Source organism: Macrotis lagotis, chromosome 1 (assembly GCF_037893015.1).
Source record: "Macrotis lagotis isolate mMagLag1 chromosome 1, bilby.v1.9.chrom.fasta, whole genome shotgun sequence".
Lineage (NCBI taxonomy): Eukaryota > Metazoa > Chordata > Mammalia > Peramelemorphia > Peramelidae > Macrotis > Macrotis lagotis.
In genome coordinates, this window is record NC_133658.1 from 650,137,447 (window position 1) to 650,162,658 (window position 25,212).

Consider the following 25,212-nt stretch of genomic DNA (forward strand, 5'->3'; position numbering starts at 1 on the left):
ATTCAGATACTTTCTCAGGCAGGGGAGAGACACCAGATTCTCCTGGTTTAGTTCTGTTCTGTATGTACCATTTCCATTTAATTATACTAGACTTCTGTGCATGTCCTATCTTATGAAAGATCAGAGTCTCCATTTATCCAGCTCATAATAGTTATTTGGGGCCTTAACAGAACTTCATGATTTAAAGGGAGCTGTTCTGTTTCTACTAATGTTCAATATGCAGCTAGCAACTGTTCAAAAGGAGTATAGTTCTCTCCCACAGGTAGCAGTCTAATATTAATATCTTTTTAAATTGCCCCAATCACTTTTAAGAACACATCTCAATTTAGTACAAATCTGTGTTGCCAATCCCAGAAGAAACTCCATAACTTATTAGTTGATTCATAGCTCTCTGTGTTCTTTCCTACTTTACATTGATTTAAAATCAATTTTCAAAACTTCCAAAACCAATATCCTATTTATACAAAGTCAAACTTGCTCATACCTTCATTCTACATGCTTTAGCTTCCATAAATTAAAAAGAACCTAACCTTCTCTATGCCTCCTTATTTTCTTTGAACCCCTTTCATTTTTCTCTTCACAAGTCCTTAAATCCAGTATTCAGACTGCACAACTTGCATTTTCTCTTAACATACTACTTAAGCATATATCAGACTTTATTCACCCCTCTTTTCTTCTTCTTTTATTCTAACACATACTGTTCATGACCAGATCCAATGATTTATTTAAAACCTTACTTTTGCAGCTAAATAGGCATAGTTCTATTTACAAGCTCTTGGGCAAGATTTTTCAATGTTCCCAATTCCATTGTATACTCAAAATTTTACAGATTGTAATGGTCTTTGTACTTTTGCAAGAATAATTTCTCATCAGGTAAATTGAGAGTCATCCTCCTTAAAATGTACTAACATATATATACATATACATATATATATATATATATATATATATATATATATATATATGTATGTATATGTATACTTTGGGAGAAAGGGAACAATCATCACTGAGTACTCCTTTTTTGGGTAATTGGTTAATTGACCTACTTTCATCATTATTTTAACTTGTTTTACCTAAATTTCTTTTTCCTCCCAAGCCTGTAATTGTAACAGACATTCCATTTCTCAATATACTAGGATTCCCATCCATCAAAGAGGTCTCACCCCAATTTCAAACAAAACAAAACAAAACAAAGCAAACTTTAGTAACAGTTGTATATCCATTTTTCTAATTTCTAATTAATTAATGTTATGAGAGACCAATAGTTCCTCTGTCTGATCTCCCTTACTGGGGTTTGATCCCTATCTACTATTCTCCTTTAAAATGTTCTAATGAAGGATACAAAGGGGCAGGTGGGGTTGAAGGAACAACATTGAGAGAAGATACTTTATTTCCCACTTTTCTTTTATATAATTGTAACATGTCTGAAGTGGTGATCCCATCAATCTCTTCTTTCTTAACTCCTGCCTTTAAAAGTGCAGTAAACATTTCCCTCCTAGACATTCTATTATTGGACCCTGTTCTAGGTTTTGCCCACTCTTTGGGTGTATGATCTCCTATATCTCTAAATTCCCCCAGGTCTCCTAATTGGGACAGTTTATCAATTACTTGTCCAAGGGACTCCCCAGTTGAGGCTACCAACAGGGTTAAAATAAGGTGTTTATAAGCAGGAGGAGCAGTTTTCACTATGGGGGCTCTACGTATGGCAATAACAGGGGTATCTGTATAAGAATCTGCTTCCCCCACCAAAACAGCTGTTTTCATAACTTCCTCCTTCAATCTCTGTATTCCATCCTTCAGCATATACCAAGGACAGGACGGATTTGGCCACATGGAAGTATCAGGATATTGAGTGCTTAGTCCAGAGGCCACTAATACCAGCATATTAGTGCCAGCTCCCTGCTGTCCTACAGCAGTTTGTCTATGATCTCTTATTGCCTGCTGAACAAAAGGATTAGAAGTCAAACTTAAAAACTTAAAGCAATCTTTGGAATCCAACCAAACTCCTCCTGCCCCTACATCACTCAGTCTCACAAGCCAAGAGATAGCAGATTCGCCTGGCCTCTGTGAAAACCTATTAACAAATCTGTTATTTCTTGTTGTGAATAATCTTCAGTGATCTCACTAAATTTGGAGGGGTTATTTCCCTCTTTCTCATTTCTTCTCCTAACAATGGGTCTTACTTCTTCTCCTACATCAGGTATATCTTCCTCAATTATTTCCTCCCATCTTTCCTCATCTTCATCCCAAATATCACCATCCCAGTTATCAGGATCCCAGTCCATATTAGCAGAAGCAATTACAGCATGGACCTTCTTTTTATTAACCTATCCTCTCCTATTCTTATATTTATATTGAGCCACTTGCACCACTGTTTTTTCTGCAACATTCTGATGATTCCTGGCCTGATCTCCCAGAATGAAGTTCTGACAATGTAGCATAGACATTCACCCTTGCAGCTCAACTACTTCTTACTCCAGCTGTACTTTTTCTTCTTCCTAGCTCTTGGCATACTTTATGATATGCCGTTAATAAAGCCCAGCCTCTCCTACATATACCTGTCATCTCTTTCCCTTTTTCCACAGGAATATTTGACAAACATTTTGTTAATTGGGGTGGCTTGCCATTTCTTACTTGGCTACCCCAATTCTCACAAGATCCCATATTTTGTGCCCAAATTTTTGCTAAAGAAGAGAATGGGGCATCCTCCCACCTGGGTACTTCGACAGGGACAGGGGTTTCTGTACTTTTCTTAAAGAGAGGCATTTGCACAATGATATCCTGTTCATGACGCCAATTTATGTTTTGTGATTTTAATGAGGTTCGGATTCGTTCCTGCAAATGACATTCTCACTCAGTTAAAAATGAAAGTATTTTAATTATACAATACAAGGAATAGATTGCTTACAGTAGCATCCAATACAGTAGATAATACATAAAAGTCAAAGGATTATTAATACTATAATCAAAATAGAAGAGAAAGATAAAGAAAACATCACCAATTAGGGGAGTACCAACTCTCAAGATGTCAGGTCGGGGAATCCCAGTTTTCATCAACCCTTGAGGTCCGAATGGGAGACCAAGTACCCCAGGCAGGACATCTCCTCCATAGGTGAGATTCCAATAATGAGAAGGGGCTTACAACTTTTATACCTTTGAGGACAAAGAAGGCTCAGAGCCATCTAAGTGGAATGGGATGCAATTTCCTTTTGGCTTCAGGTATAGATTGAATCAATATGTTATTTTTTTAAGGAAATGCCATTATGGGGCTATAAGGTTTATTTTTATTAAATATCAGCATTGGGAGAATAGCCAGTTCCTCCCAATCATGTTTTGTCTTTCCCAGGGATGGCTAGTCCCTGGGATATCAGAAATACAGCCAAATCACATAAGGTATACTCCAAATGGTGACTTCATATACCGGTCATTACCTCAATTATGGCCTTCATACATATTGAAGAGGCCTTACACTAATAATTTGGTAATTATTAATTAGGAATTAGTAATTATCAATTCAAGGGGCAACCTGAAAATTATATGACTAGGGGTGGCTAGGTGGCGAAGTGGATAAAGCACGCGCCCTGGAGTCAGGAGTACTGAGGTTCAAATCTGGTCTCAGACACTTAATAATTACCTAGCTGTGTGGCCTTGGGCAAGCCACTTAACCCCATTTGCCTTGCAAAAAAACCTAAAAAAATAAATTATAGGACTTCCTGAAAACATTGAAGAGAAAAAAAGCCTGGACTTAATATTACAGGATCTAGTGATGGAAAACTTCCTGGATATCATGGAACCAGAGGGCAAAGTAGTTATTGAAAGAGTACATTGATCCCCACCAGAAAAATTTCCTAAAATGAAAACACCAAGGAATGTTGTGGCCAAACTCCAGAACTATCAGATAAAAAAGAAAATCCTGCAATCAGCCAGAAAGAAACAGTTTAAATATCAAGGAGGCACAGTAAGGATCACACAGGATCTGGCTGCATCAACATTAAGGATCGAAGGGCCTGGAATGAGTTATTTTGAAGAGCAAGTGAGCTTGGAATGCAACCAAGAATCTACTTTTCCGCAAAGCTGAGACTTCTTTTCAAGGGAAAAAGATGGACATTTAATGAAATGGAAGAATTCCAAAAATTTCTGATGAAAAGACCAGAGCTAAACAGAAAATCTGAACATCAAACAGGAGGTTCAAGAGACGCATGAAAAGGTTAAAAAAAAAGGGGGGGCGGTAAAAGGAAAAAAATGCAATCCAGTAAGTTGAAACTGGCTATATCCCAGCATGGGGAAAAAAGATTCTCATAAATCTTGACAATTGTAACATTTAACAGAGAGAATACACCTAGCCAGAAATGATGGACATTCATGACCTATCCATGAGACTGCTATCTAAAGAGATATAACTGGCTTTAACCCCACTTGGGAGAAAGACTCTAATTACTCTCAGAAATTTTGACTCTATTCGATAAAATATACTGAACTAGAAGGGACAAACACTCAGAATTTTCTATGACTTAGATAGAAGGATCTACAAAACACTACCTCCTTAAAAAGGGGGACAGGAAAGAGACTGGAGGAGTGAGGGGATTGAATGGGGTAAATCTCATTACACTAAGAGGTACCAAAAAACCTATGGTAATAGAGGGGAAGAAGAGCAGATGAGAAACACCTGAATCTTCTCATCAGACTTGGCGTAAAGTCAACCTACAAATACTCAGATAACTTATAAAACATCTAAAATTTCAAGTATTAAAAGGGGCAAAGGGGAGGGGCGACAGAGAAAGGGAAGGGGAGTGGGGGAAAAGGGGGACATAACAAAAGGAAGGGAAGGGAAAAGGGAAAAACGGAAAGGGGAAAGTAAGGGAAGGTTGTGATATAGGAGGGCAAAAACACTGAAGGGGGTGGTATTCAGAAACAAACTACTGGGGAATATGGATAAGGGGGGGAGAAAGGGGAAAAATACAAACAGAGGGAAGATAGCACGGAGGGCAATAAAGTATTAGTAATCATAACCTTGAATGTGAATGGGATGAACTCTCTCTTAAAATGTAAGCAAATAGCAGAGTGGATTAAAAACCAGAATCCTACAATATGCTGCTTACAAGAAACTCATTTGAAGCAGAGAGATACATATAGAGTAAATGGAAAAGGTTTGAGCAAAATATATTTTGCTTCAGCTGAACTAAAAAAAGCAGTAGCAATCCTTATCTCAGACAAAGCAGCAGCAAAACTAGATAGCATTAAAAAAGATAAGGAAGGAAACTTTATCCTCCTAAAAGGTACCATAGACAATAAAGTCATTTCAATATTGAATATGTATGCACCCAGTGGGACAGCACCCAAATTCTTAAGAGGAGAAGCTGAAAGAATTACAGGAAGACATAGACAGCAAAACTCTACTAGTGGGAGACCTCAACCTCCCGCTATCAGATCTAGATAAATCAAATCATAAAACAAACAAGAAAGAAATTAGGGAGGTAAATAGATTTTTAGAAAAATTAGATATGGTAGACTTTTGGAGGAAACTGAATGGGGATAGGAAGGAATATACCTTTTTCTCTGCAGTACATGGAACTTATACAAAAATTGACCATGTACTAGGACATAAAAACCTAATGATCAACTGCAAATAGGCCGAAATAGTGAATACAACTTTCTCAGATCACAAGGCAATAAAAGTCATATGCAATACTGGGCCAAGGAGATATAGACCCAGAGCAAATTGGAAACTGAATAACCTCATTTTAAAAAAATGAGTGGACCAAAAAACAAATTATAGAAAGAATTAACCATTTTATCCTACATAATGATAATAATGAAACAATATTCCCAAACCTGTGGAATACATTCAAAGTGACTCTCAGGGGATGTATTAGATCTCTAAATGCTTACATGAATAAATTGGAGAAAGAGGAAATCAATGAACTAAACATGCAACTAAAAAAATTAGAGAAAGAACAAATCAAAAATCCCCAATTAAATACTAAATTAGAAATTCTAAAAATTAAAGGAGAAATTAATAAAATTGAAAGCAAAAAACTATTGAATTAATAAACAAAACCAAAAGTTGGTATTATGAAAAAACCAGTAAAATTGATGAACCTCAATTTGATTAAAAAAAAAGAAAGAAGAAAACCAAATTGCTAGTATCATGACTGAAAAAGGTGAACTCACCACCAATGAGGAGGAAATTAAAATAATAATTCGAAATTATTTTGCCCAACTTTATGCCAATAAATTTGATAATCTAAGCAAATTGGATGAATATTTACAAAAATATGAGTTGCCCAGGTTAAATGAAGAAGAAGATAAATACCTAAACAACCCTATCACAGAAAAAGAAATTCAACAATCCATTATTGAACTCCCTAAAAATAAATTTCCAGGGCCTGATGGATTCATAAGTGAATTCTACCAAACATTAAAGAACAATTGGTTCCAATCCTATATAAACTCTTTGGAAAAATAGGGAAAGATGGAACTCTGCCTAACTCTTTCTATGAAACCAATATGGTGCTGTTACCTAAACCAGGAAGAGTTGAGACAGAGAAAGAAAATTATAGACCTATTTCCCTCATGAATATAGATGCAAAAATCCTAAATAAAATCTTAGCAAAACGATTACAACAAGTTAACACTAGGATAATACATTATGATCAAATAGGATTTATTCCAGGAATGCAGGGCTGGTTCAATATTAGGAAAAAGTGTTAGTATACTCAATTATATCAACAACAAACATATCAGAAATCATAGGATCATAACAATAGATGCTGAAAAAGCTTTTGACAAACTACAGCATCCATTCCTATTAAAAACACTAGAGAGTGTAGGAATAAATGTATTGTTCCTTAAAATAATAAGCAGTATCTATCTGAAACCATCAACAAGCATTATATTCAATGGGGAGAGGCTAGAGGCATTCCCAATAAGATCGGGGTTGAAACAAGGATGCCCATTATCACCACTACTATTCAATATTGTATTAGAAATTTTAGCATCAGTAATCAGTAATTTAGCATCAGAAATTAAAGGAATTAGAATTGGGAAGGAAGAGACAAAACTCTCACTCTTTGCAAATGCCATGGTGGTCTACCTAGAGAATCCCAAGAAATCATCCAAAAAACTACTGGAAACAATTAGCAATTTTAGCAAAGTTGCAGGTTATAAAATAAGCCCTCATAAATGCTCAGCTTTTCTATATATGTCTAGCAAGGTACAGCAGGAAGAGCTAGAAGGACAAATCCTAATCATAATAACCTCAGACAATATAAAATACTTGGGAGTCTTTTTGCCAAGAGAGAATCAGAATCTTTTTGAAAACAATTATAAAACACTTCTCACACAAATTAAATCAGATTTAAAAAACTTGGCAAATATCAACTGCTCATAGATAGGTAGAGCTAATATAATATAAATGACAATTCTACCAAAACTAAACTATCTGTTTAGTGCTCTACCAATCAAAATTCCAAAAAAAAAATACTTTAATGAGTTAGAAAAATTTTAAGTAAATTCATATGGAGAAATAAAAAGTCAAGAATTGCCAGGAGCTTAATGAAAAAAAAGTGCAAAAGAAGGTGGCTTAGCCCTACCTGATCTAAAATTATATTATAAAGCATCAGTCATCAAAACTGTTTGGTCTTGGCTAAGAAATAGAGTGGTGGACCAGTGGAATAGACTAGGTATGGAAGCAGGAGATGATTATAGCAATCTGTTATTTGATAAACCCAAAGAGTCCAGCCATTGGGATAAAAATTCCCTATTTGATAAAAACTGCTGGGATAATTGGAAGTTAGCCTGGAAGAAACTTAGATTAGACCAACACCTCACACCCTTTACCAAGTTAAGATCCAAATAGTTACAGTACTTAGACATAAAAAACAATAACTATAGGCAAATTAGAATATCAAAGTCTAGTCTACCTGTCAGATCTATGGAAAGGGGAGCAATTTATGACTAAGGAAGAGTTGGAAAACATTACCAAAAACCAATCAGATGATTTCAATTACATTAAATTAAAAAGCTTTTGCACAGATAAAACCAATGTAACCAAGATCAAAAGAAATGTAGCAAATTGGGAAACAATCTTTACAACTAATGATTCTGACAAAGGACTCATTTCTAAAATATACAGAGAGCTGAGTCATATTTTTTAAAACAAAAAGCCATTCCCCAATTGACAAATGGTCAAAGGATATGCAAAGGCAATTTACAGATGAGGAGATCAAAGCAATCCATAGACATATGAAAAAATGCTCTAAATCATTACTTATTAGAGAAATGCAAATTAAAGCTTCTCTGAAGTACCACCTCACACCTCTCAGATTGGCCAATATGACGAGGAAGTATAATGATCATTGTTGGAAGGGTTGGGGGAAATCTGGGACACTATTACACTGCTGGTGGAGCTGTGAACTCATCCAACCCTTCTGGAGAGCTATTTGGAACTATGCCCAAAGGGCAACAAAAATGTGCATACCCTTTGACCCAGCAATACCACTACTGGTTCTATACTCTGAAGAGATGATGAAAAAGGGTAAAAACATTACTTATACAAAAATATTTATAGCAGCCCTGTTTGTGGTGACAATGAATTGGAAATCAAGTAAATGTCCTTCAATTGGGGAATGGCTTAGCAAACTGTGGTGTATGTATGTCATGGCACACTATTGTTCTGTTAGAAACCAGGAGGCATGGGCTTTCAGGGAAACCTGGAGGGATTTGCGTGAACTGATGCTGATAGATGAGCAGAACCAGAAAAACACTGTACACCCTAACAGCAACATGGGAGTGATGTTCAACCTTTAGGGTTCGCTCATTCCATCAATGCAACAATCAGGGACAATTTTGGGCTGTCTGCAAAGGAGAGTGTCATCTGTATCCAGATAAGGAGCTGTGGAGTTTGAACAAAGTAGAAGGACTATTCCCTTTAATTTAGAAAAAAAACAGATATCTTATTGTCTGATCTTGTTACCTCTTAGACTTCTCTTCTCCTCTTTAAGGATCTGATTTCTCTCTCATCACAGCCAATTTGGATCAAGGTATAACATGGAACCAAAGTAAAGACTGACAGAGTGCTTTCCATGGGGGGGAAGCAAGATTGGGGGGAAAATTGTAAAACTCAAATAATATCTTTAATAAAAATAAATTTAAAAATTAAAAAAAGAAAAAGAAAAAGCTAGCATTGTCGATAAAATTATCTCTTGACCCCTCAATCAAAATATCATAAGAAAAGTCCAGCTTTCATATGCTTTTGATAATTACAATAGAACAAAGACCAAGAAGCATAAATAATATGATTGATTACAAATCTAAAGTATCATAGCTTATGAAAAGCAGTATGATTGTATGGAAGACAGAAATACAGGACTAGCAAAAACCCTTCCTTTCATTAATTGATGATAATCACTTGCATAATTACTTAGATTCACAGTGATAAGAGAGTTCATACTTTCTTAAACAGCCAGCACTGGAGAAATACCATACCTCCTGGTATCCACCTGCATTTTGCAAGGCTTCTTAGTGAGATAACAGAGCTCTTTTAATTGTATATGGACAGGGAAATATATAGTGACTCTATATTTCTTTTAATTAAGGTGATTTATTGCACAACATAGTTCAGAAAGAAAAGTTGACCTTCTGAAGTTAACTCAGGAACAAAGAAACATGGCTTAAACAATTTTACATGCTAAAGGTTATTAAGGAATAAAATTAATTACAAAATGGGATCAGAACCAATTTTTCCTCAATTTATAAATGGGGTCTAAATGACAAACTTGTATAATTTCTATGCTTGAAACAAGAAGAGAAAGTAGGGGAAGGGCAAGTGACAAAGGAAAAGTTAACCTTAATAATAACTTTTATTATTAAAAACCTGATCATTCTTGAAAATATGAAACACTTCTCTTTTAAATGACCATTAGAAGGATATTCACAATAGTGATGAGAGAGCCATTTTAATGAAGTATATTTAAAAGTAAAAAATTGAAAATATTTAAGAAAAGACATGCTTTTCTTTCAATGCTTATGCAGGTTTTTCTAGGTTCTGGGGGGGTGTTAAAAGGAGAATGAGATACAGCTAACAAAAAAAAAATATCTACTGATGAAAGGAATGAAAGACTGAATTTGGGGACCCCTACCTAACCCTTCATAGAATTGTTAATGCTGGAGTCTGGGGAAGGGGATAATTTTCCATGCCTTTCCTGATTGTATAGTACCAAATGGTGGGGGAAGAAGTCAATTCTCATTTTAGTTACTGGGTGCATTATTTTTAAAGATAGAAACAGATTATATAATTTCTTCCTCTCTGGAGAGTCTGTCTTCAAGGACTGAAGTAGTCCTAGGGGAACCACTCTATTCCATAGTCTATTAGAGTACAAATATCTCCAAATGACAAATACAAATGCTTCTTCTCCTAAGGTAGTCATCTCAGTTCCTTTGCTTCCTTGAAATTGAATGTTTTACTATACAGAGTCCTGTAACAAGAAAGAGAATACATGAATTCTACTCTGGAAAATGTCTAATATAAATTAGAGAAAAAATTTTCCTTTTATTCTCACTTCCCTTTATTCATTGAAAGAGGAGGAGGAGGAGGATTTCTGCCCTGCCCTCAGATAATTCTGGGAATCAGACTTTTTGAAAATGGTATGTGGACTGTGAAATGATTTACTCCAATGGCATGCAAATATTTTAAGTTCTAAAACATGAAGAAAATCTTTACTGTTCATCTTCTCAAAGCAAAGCTGAGAATTCTCTACTCTTCATAGGATTCTGGTAAATATTCAAATTTCACCAACTTTTCAAGGTACTAGAAATAAAAATTAATTTTGGAAGATAATATTAATAATTTAATCAGTCAGAGGTACTCATGTCTCAAATGTACTTAGTTACAATTTTAAATGATGTAACATTATGGAAATAGAGATATTCTCTACTTATGAGTACTTCAATTAAGTTCACTTGAAGACTAATATTGTCTTTTCCTTTTCAAATTTTTCTTATTTTTTGTGTAATATACTTCATATTTTGAGTCTTTAGACTGTTGTTTCAAGCACCATACTCTATTCATAAGCATCCTTGTAGCTCCTTTGTTTTCCTTCTGAGCGAAAAATAAGTGAAACTCATCTTTTCAATCATTCCTCATTCTATACAATAAGTTCCAGGAGCTGAGTTAAGGACTTCTCATTTTTCATTTGTTTGGTTCAATAGGAGTAATAAACTTGAACAACTGCTTCTTTAGAATTTAATTAAGAGAGGCAATAGGATTTGATAGTATAAAGACCAAAATAGCAGCATAAATGCCCATTATCCTTCTAATCTGTCTAGTATTCATGTTATAAAATTGGGTCATATGAACTTGATTTCTAAAAATATATTTTGATAAATGTATTTTGGTGTAGCTAGGTGGCACAGTGGATAGAGCACCGACCCTGAAGTCAGGAGAACCTGAGTTCAAATGAGGCCTCAGACACTTAATAATTACCTAGTTGTGTGAACTTAGGCATGTCACTTAACCCCATTGCCCTGCAAAAAAAAAAAGAAAAAGAAAAAAAGATAAATGTATTACAATGGAGATGGTTTCTTTTGTTATTCTATAAATTTTATTTCATGTTATCCATGGAAAAATATTATCCCCAAAATAGGCTCCACTAGAATGTCAAAGGTATGAATAACAATAAAAATAACCCTGATCTAGATTAACATGTGTATAAGCATGAAAGAGGTTTCACAAAAATCCCAGGAAAAAATCAATTTTTACATGGATACCATTGGTGGTATTTCAGTGGTTCTTTCATTACAAATTAGATGACTCCCTGAATGTTTTCAAGCAAATTATATTTTGTAAATAGCAATAAATTTCCTTCCACATAAAATTATATGTCCTTCTTGATTTCTTAGTGTTGTCTGACTAAATATGACTAAATATGACTCCCTACAAATGACTTTATTGTCTATTAGCTCTGGAAGATCTTTCCATGCACTAATTAGAAAATGACCCAAAAATTCAACAAGAATGTTTAACTTAGAAATGGTGTGCAGTAAAATGAATGTTAGATTGATCTCAGGAAATGGAATTGGAGTCATGACTCAAATACCTTCTAACTGTGAAACTTTGAGCAAGACACTTAAGGATCCTGCACTTCACTTCTTTTACCTATAAAATGAAAATGATACTACTTGGAGTATTTAGCTCAATGGATTGTATTGAGAGGAAAAAATTTGTAAAGTCTTGGTAGAAGAATTATGTTTATTATCCCATATGAATCACTTAGAAAACAAAGGTTTCTTAAATAACAAAATTCATATTTGAGCCCCTTAAAAAGCAAAACTTTCAAATACTTTTCAACTTTCTTTTTTTCTCAATGAATATTTTGTGTGTTAGATAGGATATGTGGCACTGAGTCAAATAAGTTCATTTAAAAATTTAATAATCAAATGAATTTTAGGTTTTCTAATTAGTACACATTGTAATATAATCATTCATGAACACACATTTACAAATATATGATATAAATCATTTGCATCACAGGGAAAGGTATAATAATCATGGGGATTTTTGTCATTATAAAAGGGAGATAAATCAGGAGAGCACTGCTCAAGGAATTTCCCCCTCATGCACCTCCCACTTACTTTTAAAATTAGAGAGTAAAATGGAAAGAAAGTGGAGACAGGAAAGAAGAAATCAAGTCTTCAATAGTGCCTACTATACACTAGGTGCTAAGAACTTTATTATTTCATTTGCTCTTCAAAATAACTCTGGTAGGTTGGTATTATTATTATCCCCATTGTACAGATAAGGGGTCAGAGGTTATGTGATTTTCTTAGAGACCCATTCATAATCTGACCCCTTTCTACAATTTTAATCCTTTGCAAATTTCATCCAGCTACAAAGATTTTATATATCCAATTCCCACCCCTTTGGATAATTTTATTTCCTGGAATATGTACCTTGCCTTGAATGGGTTTTATTCTTTTAGTTCTTCTAAGTTTCTTGGCTTCCTTAGGTGAAATAATCCTTTGTACAACACAAAATGTCTATTCTGCCCACCCCCCTTAGTTGTTAGTGTTGTTCCCACAGATATTACTTTAAATATATTTCATGTATCTACTAATTAATTGTTTTTTTCCTCCAGATAAGGAAGGCAAGAAGTATTTTTCCCTTTTATTAAATCATCATCACATAGTTCAGGTGCCTAACACATGACAAGTAATAAGCCCCCTAAAAAAGTTTGATGATTGATTGTTGATTGTAGCAGGTAAAGATATTTTATGTCTTTTTTACAGTTGTTATCATAGACTATATGAAAACTAGATTTGGCTTCCTATGTGATAATGCTTTGTTGCTTTTAATAAATGATAACACTGATTCTACCACCTCACTTATTTTTATCTTAAAGAGAATCAATGTCCTATTCGTTTATCTAACCTTGATACTTTCTATTTTTTCCATCAGCTTTCACTTAAAATAAGTGTGCAATATATTATCCCTTTAAGACTCTTTCCCAGATGAAACAAGTTATTGAAAAAATATTTTTGTGCAAAATAAAAATATGTATATTAATTGTCAAAGAATGTGATTTTGTCACAATCGTATGGGGAAAAAACTGACCCATAAAAAATTTAGGGAAAGAAATCTGCTTTGAAGAAAAACAGAATTGAGATGGAAATTTAATGTTTCAGAAAGAAAATGAAATCTGATGTAAATTTTATATATGTCTGAACTTATAGAGATGTGATGATGTCTATCAACCAGAGAATTTTAATTTTGTTATAATTTGGATACTTATAAGTATAAAACAATAGTTTCAAGATAACCTGAAGAGATATAAGGCCATGCAGAAGCCTTGAAGGCTCCAAGGCTTTATATTTTCTTCCATGGCAACCGGCAGTGAATTGGTTACACATTTGCCACGTGTGCTACCAGGGCAGTGAATTGGTTGCACCTTTACCACATGTGCACCAGGGCAATGAATTCGTTACACCTTTGCCACATGTGCTATCTAACCCAAGCCAACTTCCTTCTGAACATGTAAGAGAGTTTACCATTTGTTTTGGGGAGAGGAAATTTATTAATTGTTTTTATTATATACTTTAGGATTAGTTAAGTGGTACAATGGATAGAGTGCTGGACCTGGAGTCAGAAAGACCTGAATTCACATCCATCCTTGGACAAGACTGAAATAACTCAATGATAACAAAAATAGCAATTCATCACATTAATAAGTACAATTTTCTAAAATCTAAATGAGTTGTTTATTGTTTTCAGCTGATATGGTAAGAATATATTGGACTGGGATCATAAAAACAGTATTAGAAAAAAATAACTTCACAGATTGAGTTTAGAACACTAAGGAGAGAAGTAGACAACTAGGTCAGTGGGGGGGGCACAACTTCCTCTTGTGAGGAAGTAATTCTAGAGTCTATTCCACAAAAAAATATTAAATTTGTAAGCACCAATCCATTCCTCTTCAAACAACTAACAAGATGATCTAGCGAAGATAATCCAACTAAAGTGTATCTTAAATTTTTAAACCTTATTCCTGAGCATCTTTGTATACAACTTTTTTTGTTTTAGAATTAATGGACAAAAAAAGTGAAGTCAATGTATATATTCTATATGAGAGGGGGAAATTGTTTCTCAAATTCAATGAGGTCCATAACTTTAAATCAAAGTTTCTTAACTTGTATTTTCTTGAGCCCCATGAATCCATAGAGAGATTTCAGGAACTCTGCAAATTTTGATTGGGTAAAAAACTTAAATCTTTATCTTCACTAGCATTTGATTTCTATTGAAATTCTCTGAATTTTATATCATGCATTTTAAAGCATGATTTTGAGAAGTGGTTCATAGACTTCATCACATCTCTATAAGTTCAGATACTGTTAAAGAAACCTGTGAGAAATGTTATCCCCATTTGACAAGTGAACAAAATCAAGATCAAAAAGTCAGGTAAGTTGGCTATGATCAATGACCCAGTAAATAACAACACAAGGATGGAACTAGACTGTTGCTTTCCTAGGTAAAAGTCAAATCAAATTCTGCTTTCTTTAAGATACTCTTCTTTGTTTCCACCCATCACCTCCAGTTGCTAATGCATTTATTCTTGAGATTCGATTGTACATATTATATTATGACATTTATCTAGTTATTTATGTTATGCTTCCTTCATTAAACAGAAAAGGGACTGACTTTTACTTTATTATTTACTTATTACTTTATTTTTACTTTATTATTATCTCTACCACTGTGTCTGCACTTAGCAGATGTTTAAATAGTGACAATAGATTGACTGACTAGGACAACATGTTCCCAAATAAAATTTTAATAGAAAAAAATTGTCTGTGGTATTCACCAATTAAATCATGCCTATGTTTTCTGCACATCAACTTCTTGATCTCATTTTCTTCATCTGTAAAATTAGGAGGCTGGCAGAAAATATTTCTAAAGTGATTTCAAACTTTTATAACCTGTGATAAAAGCATGGAATAAATGTTACAGTTCAAAAGGGACCTTGGAGGTCATGAAGGAAAACTCTATACTTCATGCTTAAATATCCTCTAAATACAACTACCAACCCCACATGGTCAACCAGCATCTACCCAGATACATTTAATCATGAGTAATTTATTACCTCATAAGAAAATTTATTTTGAAATAAGTCACATTATCCAAGTCCTGTGTTTTTGGTTATCTGCCTGTCTTTATTAGATCGTAGCTGACATAACTGCCTTCTTCATTGATAAATAGTCCTTAGTCATTTGTAGAGCAAATAAGTAAAAACAAATGAGAGGAGTGTGAGAGATAGACAGAGAGAAGTGTAAAGAGAAAGAGATTGAAAAGGCAATAGAGAAAGAATTTTAAAATTTATTTTTGGTCACTAAGACATTTCTCTCACAACTCTGCAGATTTTCAACCTTTGGAAAAGAATGGACATGGAAAATAATACCATTGTGACAGAATTTATTCTCTTTGGATTAACAGACCAAGCAGAGCTTCAAACACCACTCTTTCTTTTGTTTCTAGGAATCTACTTAGTCTCCATGGTGGGAAACCTTAGCTTGATTTTATTAATCTTGGTTAGTTCTCATCTTCATACTCCCATGTACTATTTCCTTAGTAATCTGTCATTCATAGATTTCTGCTATTCTTCTGTCATTACACCCAAAATGTTGGAGAATTTTGTATTTGAGAAGAACATCATCTCCTTTTCAGGCTGCATGACTCAATTTTTTTTCTTTCTCTTCTTTGTGATTGCTGAAGTTTATATGCTGACAACCATGGCCTATGATCGTTATGTTGCCATCTGTAGACCCCTGCTCTATAATGTCACCATGGTGCCATGGTTCTGCTCTTTGCTGGTGGCAGGTGTATACACAATGGGGGGCATTGGGGCCATTGTTCATACAAGCTACCTAGCCAGACTATCCTTCTGTGGGAACAATATTATCCATCATTATTTCTGTGATGTTCTTCCCCTTTTGAAACTTTCGTGCTCTAGCACCTACATCAACGAGCTATTGGTGATGATTGTTGGTGGATTTAATTTGTTGACTACAACTTTGCTCATCTGGATCTCTTACACTTTCATTCTTCTGAACATTCTTTGTATAAAATCCACAAAGGGCCGTTATAAAGCCTTTAGTACCTGTGGATCCCATCTGGCAGCAGTTTCTGTTTTTTATGGTTCCATCTTGGTCATGTATTATATACCAGCTTCTAACAGTGTGGTCCAGGAGAAAGTAGCCTCAGTGTTTTATACCACAGTCATCCCCATGCTGAACCCTTTGATCTACAGCCTGAGGAACAAGGATGTAAAGGAAGCATTAAGGAAAATCCTTAAGAGCAGAATGTTTCCTGGTTCGTAAAGGAAACAACAAATCTAAAGATCATTAGAATACTGACTTTTGCTTTAATTCTTGTTTGACAGTTGAAATTTACCTTCAGACTTGGTCTAATCTTCGACAACATTGTAATGAAATGTCTCAATTGGTTTTCATTAATGTATATTCAGTGTCTGTCCTCTACAGGCTGCTTCTAGGTGTATAGTGTCCCAGTCCATATGTATAACCACCTTTTCCCCCATCTGAACTTGCATATTTCAGTCATTTCAAGGTTTTTCTCTCATAGAAGGATAATGATAATGATTTCTTTGGTTTCAAATAGAGGACTAAACAAAATCACCTTTAGGAAGTTTTCTAAGTTCTCTGATTATGATGCAATAATTTTAAACTATTTATTTGACTTGGTTCTAAAATACTTAAATGCCTGATTATTGGTCTTCTACTTTTAATAAATATCATTTGAATAAATCAACTGGAACCAAAACACATGATTCCCCACCTTAGAATTTAATACTGAGTTAATCCATATGAAGTCTTTAAGACATGCTTATTGAATTCAGTTGAATTGCACACAGTCATAATATGTTCCATATCTTTCTGTTCTTCTTGTCTTTGAATTTTTTTAATCTATTACTACATTCTTTTCCCTTCCCAAGGAGTAAAGTCCATGAAGACAGTGCCAATTTTTTTATGCAACTGGTGGCTTAGTAGGTAGTATCCTAAGTTTGAAATCAGGAAAACCTGAGTTAAAATTTGACCTTAAAACATTTACTAAATATATGACCTGGACAAGTCACTTATCCTCTGCCTACCTCAGTTTTTCAACTGTAAAATAAGAATAAAAATAGCAATTATCTCCCAGATTTTGGTGAAAATCAAATGAGATAATATTTGTTAAAAGTGTATATAACATATTGCCTGGAGAACTCAAGTGCTATTCAAATGCTTATTGCCTACTTCTTTGATACCTTGATTCATTTTAGAAGTTTAATAAACACTTGCTGAATTAAATTGAAGGAAGAACAACTTTATCTAAAATGAAATTTTGGGGCGGCTAGGTGGCATAATGGATAGAGCACCAGCCCTGGAGACAGGAATACCTGGGTTCAAATCTGGTCTCAGATACTTAATAATTACCTAGCTGTGTGACCTTGGGCAAGCCACTTAACCCCATTTGCCTTACAAAAAAAAACCTAAAATGAATTTTTGGACATAATTGAAGGCTTTGAGATAATGTGATGTGTAAAACCCTCAAATCCTAAAGTGAAGAGGTTCGGGAGAGCAGTGTGCTGAGGAAACATCGCATAAAACTATCTGGCAAGGTTGTTTTTACTAACTGTAATCCATACCTTCATCCCCACAAGTAAGCCTGACTCCTGCTCCCCCATACCAGAGGAGTTTTGCTCTTCTCTAGTCACCAGAAATGCTCGTGGGAATGCCATTATCTAGAGATAAACACACTCAGTGCAACTGCTTCTTTCCCAGGGACATCAACCTCTGGAGTGAAGCAATCCAGAAGGGGAATCTATTCTCATTCATTTCCTCAGGAAAATTTTCCCTGAGAAAATAATTGGACAAATAAAAATCCTCACTCATCTAGAATAAGAAGTTCAGAGGAAAGGTTGTTATTTCTTCTCATGAATGATAGCCCTTGAAGTAGTGAGGAGAGATCTTTCCTTCTTATGGCCTTAAAATTATTCCCAACTTAGAAATATTCACATAATAGCACTCCTGAAGCATCATCATCATCAAAATCCTGTCAGTTGACCATTGCTGTGGCAATAACTTTCTTGTATGATTTATTCTCATATTATAAGAGATTGAGGAATATTATCATCAGTACACTGACTCTTCTCTTTCTGATAGGAATACGGTAAGTAACCAAATTTCATATGCTTAACTAAAAAGTAGTAGTGAGCTGAGGAGTACATATGATGCCTGAGACACACTGATAGTTTTTTTTTAACTAATTTATTGTGTTGGGACTAAAAACATCCCTTTTGGAACCCTTCCACATTGTGTCTTAGATTATGGAAAGAGAGAGTAACCCTACTTATTTCTTCCACCTTCTTTTTCATCCATATTTGAAACATACTGAGAAATATGAAGATAGCACAATGAAAAACATTATACAATGTTAGTTTTTATGAATACCCAAATTTTAGGACAAAATTTCAGCTCCCCATATTGATATTTATTTTTTGATATTCATGTCTAAGTATTACTGTGAAGGCTTGAAACCACTGGAAGAACAAAACAAAAATAGAATCAATATTCACTACTTACCTAGGGCTCACAAAGTCCAGGATTGCAAATGGTTATACTTTTCTACATCCCCCATCATTCCCTGCTATTTTCTTGCCACAACTGGACTCGGAAAAGCTCTCTTGGTTTTGCCATGGCAGATGTGACATCTTATGTCTTTTGTTGTTTTAATTTATCATAGTCAGTGAACTCAAGGTTTTCAGATAAATGATTTAAAGGATAAATGAAGCCCTTAATAAATATGTTTAAGGGGGCGGCTAGGTGGTGCAATGGATAAAGCACCGGCCCTGGAGTCAGGAGTACCTGGGTTCAAATTCGGTCTCAGACACTTAATAACTACCTAGCTGTGTGGCCTTGGGCAAGCCACTTAACCCCACTGCCTTGCAAAAACCTAAAAAATGTTTAAGCATTGTTTTTGGAGTATACAATGCCTTTAAGATACAAATTATAAAATACTAAAATAGTCCCTGTCTTCATGGAATTTACATGGTAACTGGGAGACTCAACACAAAGGAAGTAAAGGAGTAACATAGGAGGACAATCATTGGCTGAAATAATCTTAAATCTGGTGTTCTTATTTTGGAAGTTATTCTCAGATTGGCAGTCTTTCTCCAAATCCATTTCTGCCAATGTCTTACCATCCTGCTGCTTCCAAAAATCTTCAAAGGAAATGATGCAACATGCCACCCCAGTGAGCCAGTACATATATATATATATATATATATATATATATATATATATATATATATATATATATATATATCATTAACTATTTTACTTCTTTTAGGCGCTATGATCTCAGAGCTCCTACAATCAGTCTGCAATCTGCATTTTAAATATTTAGACTTCTTAGGTCTGATAGCTCATATAAGACAGAATTCATTCAAGGACTAGTAATAATTGGAGCTTCTCTTCAATCTATATAATAAAAAATTCTAAAATATTGTCCATCAATTCTGAGTTGTTTTTGTCTTAAATAACTTTCATTCCCTCTCCTGTCCCTCCACTTCAAAAAATAATTTTGTTTATTCATTGTTATCTTTTAAATTCTGAACTTTCTCCTTCTCTTCCTCTTCACCCCAAATTATATAAGGCCATCATTTCATGGGCACACACATATGTGTATACACATAGGTACATATAAATGTTATCCACTTCCATAAGGCAATTAGGAGGCACAGTGGTTAGAGCACTGACCTTGGAGTCAGGAGGAGTGGAGTTCAAATGTGATCTCAGACACTTGAATCTTAATAGCTGTGTGATCCTGGGTAAGTGACTTAACCCTGATTCCTTCGCATCCAGGGCCATCTCCAATCAGCTTGATTCAAAACTTACTACTGGATCCAGATGGCTCTGGAGGAGAAAATGAGGTTGGTGACTTAGCATAGCATCTACCTCACTCAAATCCAATTCAAGTGCTTGTCATGACATCACCTCCCTGATGCCATGGTCTTCTTTGAAAATGAAGGATAAAAAATAGTAAAATAAACCCTACTTTCATAGAAAGAACTGAAAAATAGAATTATGCACAGAATTTGCATACATACCACATATATGTCTCACTATGCATCCTTCTATATTTTAATTCTTTCTAAGTAGATAGCACCTTCTATTATAGATATTATATATTATATATTAATATAGTATATTAATTATATATATATTATATCATTTGTAATTGATTTAAATATTCACAAAACTCAGAATAGCTTGGTCATTAACAGTTATTCTTTGAATAATATGGTTACTGTACACAACATTTTCTTGTTTCTGTTCATTTCATTCTTCATTATTTCATGCACATTTGTTCATTTTTTCCTAAAATCATCATGCTCAACATTTTTTAAAGCACAGTAAAATCCCATCACAATCAATCACAACTTGTTTAACCATTCCCAAATAGATAAGTATCCCCTCAATTTGCAGTTCTTTGCTATTACAAATAAAGCTGCTATAAAAATTTTAGAACATAGATGTTCTTTTTATTTTTTCCTTGATCATCTTGGGAAATAGATCTAATAGTGGTATTGCAGGGTCAAATATTCTACATAGTTTTAGAACACTTTAGGTACATTTTTGCTCCACTCTTTCACTTGTTAATCTCATCATTTCTCATGAATTCAATTATTTCTTTATGCAGATCATTCTTGAATTCACTTATCCATTCCGCTATTTTCTATTGATTTTCAGTTCTCAATCTCCTATGGCCATTAGTTATCTTTCACTAAATAATCAATAGACATTTTTAACTCAATATATCCAATGCAGAACTCATTACCTTTGCTCCAAACCATTTTTCTTCTTAACTTTTTTTTTTCCTGTCGAGGGCTCCACCATCATCCTATCATCCATGCTCACAGCCTAGGGTCATCCTTGACTCTGCAACTTTCCTAGCACATCTTGTTGACTATGTCACCAAGGTCATTACCTTTATCATATATGTATATATATATATATATATATATATATATATATATATGTGTGTGTGTGTGTGTGTGTGTGTGTGTGTGTGTGTGTAAATGCCCTCTAGTTATTCAGTCTGCCAAAAATTTTTTCTTCATAGTACAACATCCACCCAGTTGTTCAAGTGATCTTCCTAAAACACAGGTCTTATCATATCCTCCAGCCCTATTCAATGAACTCTGGTATTTCTCTGCCTTCAGGATCAAATTAAATTCTCAGGTGTTCAAAGTTTTCCATAAGCTACACAATTATAACATACTTTTTTGATTTATTAACACTGACCTTCTATTAACATCTCAAACAAAACATGCTATCTTTTAACTGATTTTCTTGGCCATCTACAATGCCTGGGCTATTCTCCTTCCTCAATTCCACCTCTTGCCAACCTTAGATTCAAAGTCCCAGATACAATCCCACTTTTACTTTTACTTTTACATCAATCTCTCACAATTCTACTGCCTTTTCTCTGATGCTTTTCCCCCATTTATCACGTATATAACAAGGTTTGAACAATTATTCGTAAGTTGTTTTTATCATTCTATTTTAAGCTACTCAAGAACAGGGACTATATTTTACCTTTCTTTGTATTCTCAGTTCTTAACACAGTACTTGGCATGTAGTGAACACCTAATAATTTTTACTTGTCAATTGACATGTTGAGGGATAATTTTTAAAAAGTTTTTATACAATAAAACTTTTATACACCAAAAATTATACTCCATGATCAAATTGATAATAACAAAAATTATAACTAGCTTTTACAATGCATTTTATATTTTATCAGATTCTTTTAAATTATCTCATTTTATCCTCACCAAAACCTTCAGACATAGATACTATTGTTATTCCCATTTTACAGACAAGGAAACTAAGTTTTACACAAATCAATTGATTTACTCAGGGTCACTCATGTATTAAGTGTCTAAAGCTGGATTTGAACTCATTTTTCTAAGCCCAATTCCAATATTATATCAATAGTATCAACTATCAATTATCACTCACCCGGTAATGACCTACCTGAATTTAGACAAGTTGGTGTTTAGGTGTTACACATATAATGTGCTACTAGGCTCATGGGTAAAGCTTTTCCTCTTCATTACTGTCCTTCTTTTCTTGATTTACATTTGCTTATCCATCAAGAACTCAGAGTCACCTTCTCACCATTATGATTCATTAGAAGAGAACATTAGGGAAGAAGCTACCAAATATTACATTCATAAAATATAACAATTCCCACAAAATAAAAACTTCCCAAAACCTTCAGAAGAGAATTGTTTTTAGGAGAGCGAAAACAATAAAATAGGAAATAGACATCAACATATTTTGTTTTTATAAAAATACTAAACAAATGCCACCTGTTTATATCAGATTATGAGATTGCTTAGCTTGCTTACCACTGGGCTAAGGTACAAAGGGTCTATGTTCACAGTACTTGGAGTGATACCTAAAGTGATAGAGTTACAACTTTTTGAAACATTGACATACATATTAAAATGACATAGAGTAAGTAAAGTTTTGAGAAGCTGATTCATCTTAGTTATGTTTATGGCTGTGTTTTATACATCATGATCAATTTAAGAAGAAATGAGTGAGGACTGATATATTCATAATAATGTGTTAAAAAGTCTTTGTACATAAGAAGTTATAAAAATCAAAGGATATATATGTAAATGTCATTTTAAAAATAATTTCATTGGATTTTTGAACTAGAAATTTAGAGCTGGAAAGGAACTTGCAACTCATCTTACATATGAGAAAACTGAAGCCCTCAGAGGCTAATTAATTGTTCAGTGTCATATAGATGGTAAGTAGCAGGTCTACAGTTTAAATCCAGATAATCTATTCATGGACTTTTTAAGATACCAGATTTTCTCAATGACTTTCACTCCAACTACAGTTGAAGCTTATGAGATCAAGGACTAATTCCTTTCAGGTAGGGACTGTTTCATTGTTTGTATTTGTATCTCCAGCTCCCAGAACACACAGAGCCTGGTACAAAGGGTAAATACTTAATGAAAAATTGGATTAATTCAGTACCTTATCTAAATTCCTGCAATATTTGTTGTGCGCTAAAATTAACAGCTGCTGAATATAAATGCTTATTGACTGATGCAGTAAAAGAATGGATATTTTAAGCTGCATTTTAGGGAATATGAAATCAATTTGGAAATGTAATTGTTTCCAAACTTTGTTTTACTTTGTCATATAAAGGTAGCAGAAATTTACTCAATGTACAATATGGAGTCACTAACAATTTTGAGGAGAGTAGCAACATAACCAGATTTATGCTTAGAGAAACTATTTTGAAAATTATATAAATGATTCATTGGAGAGAAAAAAAGAGTATAATAGGAAAGACAGGTAGCAGACTTTTGTAATATCCCAGAAAAGTGATAATTCGGGCTTGTACTCTTGTGAAAATTTCAAACTGAGAGGCACTGTATTATAAGAAGGCCAGCCTTCCAATCAAGAAAGCCTGAGTTCAAAAACATTTCTGATAAATTCTAACTCTGAGTACCTGAAGAAGTTATTCAGTTCTTTAATGTCCAGAAGCAACTCTGAATATGAAGAATTTGAGTATAGTTGCTTATTTGCTTTTGTGAAGGAAGTCAGTTCTTCATCTTCTTAATTTAATAGGCCTTGCACACCCACCCAAGAGATGGAGGAGAAATTTAAAATATTTAATTACTGCTTTTTCTGTCACATTTTTATGGAAAAATATCATGAATTGGAGCTCTCCCTTTTGAGAAATCATTCCTTTATTTAATGGTTAAATAATGTTACTTTAAAGATTTGTTTTTATATTATCTGCATTTCCCAAGAAAACTCTTCTTCCTGCTACTTGCAAAGAATTATTCCAAAAAAATAAAAGAGAGGAGAAAGGGAGAGAGAAGAGAGAGAGAGAGAGAGAGAGAGAGAGAGAGAGAGAGAGAGACAGAGACAGAGACAGAGACAGAGAGACAGAGAGAGAGAAAGAAAGAGTCAGTATAAAGCAAAGCTGTTGAAACATGGGACAATGTGTTCAGCACCCTGGAAACAGCCTTATTTTAATAGAAATAAACTCAAGTAATAGACTGGGAAAAATAAGCAAACAGAGGAAAATACTGACAATAGAAAGTTACTCTGGAAACAAAGATTATCAAAACACACTCTCAGAAGAATATAATAAAGTCACTCCTACACCCAAAGCATCCAAGAAAAATATAAAATGGTCTCAGATAACTAAAGAACTCAAAATGGATTTTGAAAATCAAGAGAGGTAGAAGAAAATTGGGAAGAAAAATGGTACGAAATGTTACAAAGTGTAAATACTTAATAAATCTCAATTAATTTAGTGAAAATGAGTCAACAGTTTGGTAAAGTCACACACACACACACACACACACACACACACGCACACACACAAACAAAACAAAGAAAATAATGCCTTAAAAATTAGACTTGGTCAAATGGTAAAAGAGGTAGAAGAAGATGATGTTAAACACCTCAGAGGCAAAAAGAAAAATGGAAATTAAATAATCCATTAATCATTTCCTAAAAGAGATCTTAAAGTGAAAACTCACAAGAATACTATAGCTAAATGTCAGAGACTTCAATAAAGGGGAAAAAATTACAAGCAGCCAAAAAGAAAGAAATCAAGTA

The 25,212-nt window shown here is 34.1% G+C and overlaps 1 protein-coding gene across 1 annotated transcript; it reads left to right on the forward strand.

The window, feature by feature from the left end:
• Positions 1–15,927: 15,927 nt before the first annotated feature.
• Positions 15,928–16,866, forward strand: LOC141506000 (olfactory receptor 8D1-like). The gene has a single exon (XM_074212382.1). It carries the CDS (start codon positions 15,928–15,930, stop codon positions 16,864–16,866), a length of 939 nt encoding a protein of 312 aa, XP_074068483.1.
• The last annotated feature ends 8,346 nt before the right edge of the window (positions 16,867–25,212 follow it).

Excerpts from the sequence above, each read along its gene's own strand:
- LOC141506000 (XM_074212382.1), top strand. The coding sequence starts at position 15,928 with ATGGACATGGAAAATAATACCATTGTGACAGAATTTATTCTCTTTGGA.